Source organism: Vigna radiata, chromosome 7, assembly GCF_000741045.1.
Source record: "Vigna radiata var. radiata cultivar VC1973A chromosome 7, Vradiata_ver6, whole genome shotgun sequence".
Lineage (NCBI taxonomy): Eukaryota > Viridiplantae > Streptophyta > Magnoliopsida > Fabales > Fabaceae > Vigna > Vigna radiata.
Window position 1 is genome coordinate 15,255,053 of NC_028357.1, and position 5,462 is coordinate 15,260,514.

Consider the following 5,462-nt stretch of genomic DNA (forward strand, 5'->3'; position numbering starts at 1 on the left):
TAATTACAACTTGGTTAATATGTTATGAAAAGTAAAAACATAATTTCATAAAAATAAATAAGTTTATCCATGATTTTTTCTGTTTGTAACTTTTCACCTATAACGATTATATATATAAAATAAAATATATATTTTAAATTAAACACGTTTAAATAATGAAAAACTTTCTAAACATACTAGGAAAGGTTCTTGACAGTATATTCATGTGCATACCATTATATAGAATGGATATCAACTCTTAATGATAGATTGAAATAAGTTGAAATATATATTTATAATTATTTCGACAGAATTTAAATTCGTCCTTGTCAGGTCATTGTCATATACATCCATTTATATTAAAAAGTACGAACACAAAAATAAATATATGTGATATGTATCAAACAACCAACTAATCTCATCATTTGCTGCATAAGGGAAAGAAGATAAAAATTTTAAGTAGGAAGAAAACTATAATCATGTTATAGTAAAAATATGATCAACTCTTAATTAATTTTATTTGATTTTTTTTTCTGGATGAAAATTGGCTAATAGTATCTCGGTTGATATTGAGAGAATATTTTCTTAACTGATATCAAGAAATATTATTTTTAATTGATATGATCATAACTATTTAAATTGATACCTTTGTGTTAATGATTGGAAAAAAAAATTGTTTGACTTTTTTTATTAGTGTACTACAATTTTTTTTTCAATTAAAATTGCTAAAAGACAGTTTTAGTTAATATTAATCACAGATTTTATAATAAAAAATAAAAACAATGACCATTGAAAAAAAATTAGTTTAATATGTAAAAAGAATAGTCTTTCCTAAATTAACTAAGAAAACATTCTAATACCACGCAAGAAATAAAATTTGTTACAATAAATATAAACTAAAATTAAAAAAAAAATCTTATTAACATAAGTAAAATAAAAAAAAAAAACCCTAATCAATATCAACAACAAATATCATTTTAACAATGTCTCGATCTTAATAGACTCAATATGACTCAAAACAAAATCAAACAGAAGAGAGAACACAGAGAAGAGACCGAATTTAATATGAAAAACTTTAAATTCTCACTATTTTAAGTGAAATTATAATTATTTAATATTAGTAAATTATTTTAATATTTTGAGTGAAATTATTTACTCAAATAACTTTTTTTTTTATTTCAAATTCATTAGAAAGAATAATTAGGATGTTAAAATTTTGTATCCGTACACACTATAAAGCAGTCCCATTTTCTTTAATTTGATCTGAGGTATATATTTTTTTTCTATGCGTAGCTTTTTATCTTAAATGCACACATACAGAAACTTGACTATGTAAATGTGAAAAGATGACAAGTGAGGACAATAAAAAATCAGCTCGTACAAATGAGTAAATGTTGATCTTCGTGTTATGTTGTCCTTTATTCCCACCTGTAACAGTTGATCTCATTGTGATTGTTCCAGTTTCCACTGTAGCAAAAAGGACAGTCTTTTATCTACATTCTCCCCACACAAGAAGACAAAACCTTTTGTAGAACTGTTTCATTTTCATGTGTAAAGATAACTGCCAAGGTATAACTCCTCTCCAAAATATTGGTAATCTGAGCTCAGAATTCTGACAGCTATTAATTCAGATATCTGATTTGCCTGTCGCAGTTGTCCCTATAGAAACTTCATGAAGTAAGTTTCCAAGTAGCCTTTGATCCAAAATCATATTAGGAACCTGGAGACCAAGCTGAAAGGTCAGGTCTGTGAACAAGGTCAGACAGATATTAGCATAGCTGGTAGAGGAAGCGAATACCTTTTCACCGAAGAAAATTTTTGTGTTATTAGCAATGGCTTCGATAAATTTTAGCTGAAGAAATTCAGGGGTAAGCTTCAAGGTATTTGCTTCAGCTTCCTTAATTACTCTTGACATGCAAAAACAATAAAATTAATCATTTATTTTTTCTAATTCCATAAATTGTAATATCTTATTCATAAATTTACATTCAGCAAAGGTAGAAGTCTGCATAAATTGTCTTTTCTTATTCAGGAAAATCTCACCGGTAGAAGTCTGCATCTGCCAGGCTCTTTTCCCGGGCCAGATACATTGCATTCTCTATTTCTTCTTGTCTTCTAGTACTGTCCTTTTCCAACAATTTTTGCTCCATAAGGATCTTGCTAACATTGGCATTCTTCTCAGCCTCGCTAATGGCCATCTTCTTCATAGTCTCTGCCTCCTTCTCCGCTACTTTCTGCTTCTCAATAGCAATTAAGACCTATCCCATAACATCCAAAGCACCTTCCTTAACATCATTTAGTAGAGAGAAGAAATAAAGCTAAGATACAATGATAGAGGATCTAGCATAAAAATTCCTGCTCGAAGCATTTATAGAACTCAAGAAAATGCACAGATTTGAGAGAAATAACCGCGCAAATCAATCATAAAGGGAAAAAAACAGACATGAGCATGTGTTACACATGTTTAATAACCGTCTCCTTCAATGAAATTATCAACAAATTACTTACATAGCTCCACACATCTCAACAGGAAAATGACAGCTCTTATTGAAAGTATACCTTAGTACGCTCCTCTTCCATTTGTTCGAAATTGCGTCTTATGCTATTTGGAATAGTTGGCTTTGTGACCCGGACACTAATGATCTCAATACCTGGAGCATAGCGGGTGCAGTCAACTTGAAGAGCATCTTTCATCTTTTCATCAATCTGAAAGGATCCAAATGATGGTATTATTCAGGCCATAAGAAAGGAGAAAAACCATAAACTAAAAAGATGCACATCGTTTAACTCATCTGTACAAAGCAGGAAAAGAATTACAAAGTACGGCACGATAAAAAACCTGCATAAACTCCTTTTCAGTGGATGACAATAGAAGCTACAAGTTACTAAGCATACATCAAACTGTTTAATATCAAGTCCAACCATCATCTTGTTCTTAATAATTACACTATAAAATGGAAGATAGCAGCATAAAATAAACTGTGGCTGTAAAACACACTTATAAATATTAATATTTAACCTGATCAAACACATCAATATAGACTTGTTGTAGACTGTGAGAGCTGCAGAACTGATTGATCTCATGATGAATCTTGTCATATATCCATGTCTTATCATAATGTACACCATAGTTGAGTAATGTCTCAAAGACAAATTCCTTATGCAGTCGGTTAACAACCTAAAAGAAGAATATATACCACTTCATATAAAATTATTAAATATGTGATAGGGAAAAAAAAAACACTAGTAAATATAAGATTATAAAAAAAAAAAAAACTATCACCTCAATCTTCTCAAAATTGATCATAACACCGCCTTTAGTACCGCAGGGTATATCAGTCACCTGCAATGATCACCATAATTTCAAAATTCAAAGGAATATAGCCAAAACAACTGAAATTCCAATCCCGAACTTTCTCTAATCAAGTTACCTGATCAGTCTGAAGAGTCACTTGAACAGGTTCATACTGAGTAAGAAAAGGCATCTTTAGATGGAATCCTAGAAAATTAATGTAAAGAAAATTAAGCAAACAGTTGCACTAGTATAAACTGAAGAAAGTAAATGAATATGCGGCACCTGGCTCTGTAATTGTTTTCAGAAGGGCGCCTCCTCTCCAATATACCCCTACATGGCCTTCTGGGACTTGGTGCAGAATGGATAAGGTATTTTGGAAGGATGGTGATGCTGAAGGAACTAAAATCTGTAGATGAAATCACATGTCTCTCTAAGCTTCAAAGGCTAAGCAGAACCAATATAAATATTTTCCAAATGTAAGAAATAGTATAGCAAAGAGGACAAGACTAAACCTTATCCCACTGTGGCTCGTCTACAAAGATCATTTATCAAAAAAGTAAATGTTTGGAAAGCCCAATATTCAATAAAAGTTTCATCATACTTAACATTGATAATCAAATAAAAGATGAAAATGATAAGCAGAATATCTTTATTCTCCGAAGTGATCTTCCCCCCCCAAAAAAAAAGAGCAGGTAAAAAAAATGCCAAATCAACATCGAAACAAGACTTATAGCCTATTCATCATCATTTAACTTCAGTAGTTTAGAACTTTGAACTATTCCTCTACCTAACAATTGTAAGCAGATAATTGAATGTTTACATCCCTGGCAATTCCACACGTAGGTATATTACGTTCCCTTTGTGTAACTACAATCTCAGTACTAAATGCAATGATAGTAAAATTCATCCAAAAGTGATAAAAACATAATAATAAGTATATCAAGTTTCTGGTAACTACTGCAATTCAACTCTACTTTGCCTATTTAATTAAGGTCAGTCCACTGAACGAATGCTTGTTATTCAGAAATAGCACATAATGTTTTGGTGAAATATTCCTAAACTATGATACAAGTTAAAGAAAACATAGAAATCAGAGAGAGGCAAACCAATTAAACAACCAAATCAGATATGTGAGTAATGAATCAATAAAGGACTACATATACAAGCGAGCGAGATTCAGCGGAACATCATTGTAGTTATACGGCATTAGCTTTGGAGGTGCAATAAAGTGAGACATTGTCGCTTATAGAAAAGTGGAAAATGCAAGCGAGATTGAAAGTGGAATCGCAACGAGAGAGAGACAAAGAGAGGGTTACGAGAGCGACAACGGCAAAGAATGAGAGGAAGGTGAAGAGAATGGCGGTGGAATCGCGGCCTTGCGGTGACGGAGGAGAAGCCACTGTTCGGTGCTGCGAATCCATGGCGGTGGACAGCTTTTTTTTCTTCTTTTTGTTTTGTAGATTCTTTGAGGTATTTTGGGGGTATGTGTCTCCTTCACTAGCAATACTTTTGGACAATGTAGAGTATACAGTAATCTTCCTGCTTGAATCGGAAACCAGATTAATGTACTTTCTCCAACCGCTACCTCCAAACCCAAACTTTTGAAAATTAATCTTCGGCCTAAGTTTATTTTTCTTCTATTTTTCAACAAATCTTGTTACACACCTAGTCTCCCCTTTTTATTACTACACTTTCTCAACTTATTAAATAACACTTTTATGATTTAAGTTTCATATTATTGTCTTAATGTATCTTGCACTAAATTTAATTATATAAATATTGTAGTCATAATAACAAAGTAACCACGCACAAAAAAATAAAAAATCATTCATAATTTAAAATATAATGATAATATTTAAAAATACACACCTACATATATATATATATATATGATTTCTTTTCTTACGTAAATAAAGATTATGAAGTTATATATTTTAATGGCTTTCATAAATCGATATTGGATTTGCTTTCTAAAGATTAACATGACTCGTTATTAAAGTCTATATTAAAATATTTAACTGTAATTTATATAATCATGACAATTCATTACATATATTAGAAACTTCCACAAACTTCTTATTGTATAATATTTTAATTTACATTATTTAAACTATCTTGAATATTTCTTTCAAATAAAATATTCTAATATCCAATATATATATATATATATATATATATATATATATAT

At 30.6% G+C, this 5,462-nt stretch overlaps 1 protein-coding gene across 3 annotated transcripts; it reads right to left on the reverse strand.

The window, feature by feature from the left end:
- Positions 1 to 1,294: 1,294 nt before the first annotated feature.
- Positions 1,295 to 4,920, reverse strand: LOC106767661 (erlin-2). Of its 3 annotated transcripts, none has more exons than XM_014652598.2 (9): positions 4,591 to 4,912; positions 3,557 to 3,680; positions 3,411 to 3,478; positions 3,263 to 3,322; positions 2,999 to 3,157; positions 2,539 to 2,685; positions 2,023 to 2,237; positions 1,778 to 1,886; positions 1,295 to 1,699 (listed from the first exon to the last, which is right to left on the reverse strand). In XM_014652598.2, exons 1-9 carry the CDS (start codon positions 4,693 to 4,695, stop codon positions 1,607 to 1,609), a joined length of 1,080 nt encoding a protein of 359 aa, XP_014508084.1. In that variant the 5' UTR covers positions 4,696 to 4,912; the 3' UTR covers positions 1,295 to 1,606. The 3 variants fall into 3 exon arrangements, with proteins under 3 accessions (XP_014508084.1, XP_022638897.1, XP_022638896.1); XM_022783176.1 differs by lacking the exon at positions 4,591 to 4,912 and adding an exon at positions 4,432 to 4,580; XM_022783175.1 differs by lacking the exon at positions 1,778 to 1,886 and having other exon boundaries at positions 1,295 to 1,725; positions 4,591 to 4,920.
- Between the last annotated feature and the right edge of the window lie 542 nt (positions 4,921 to 5,462).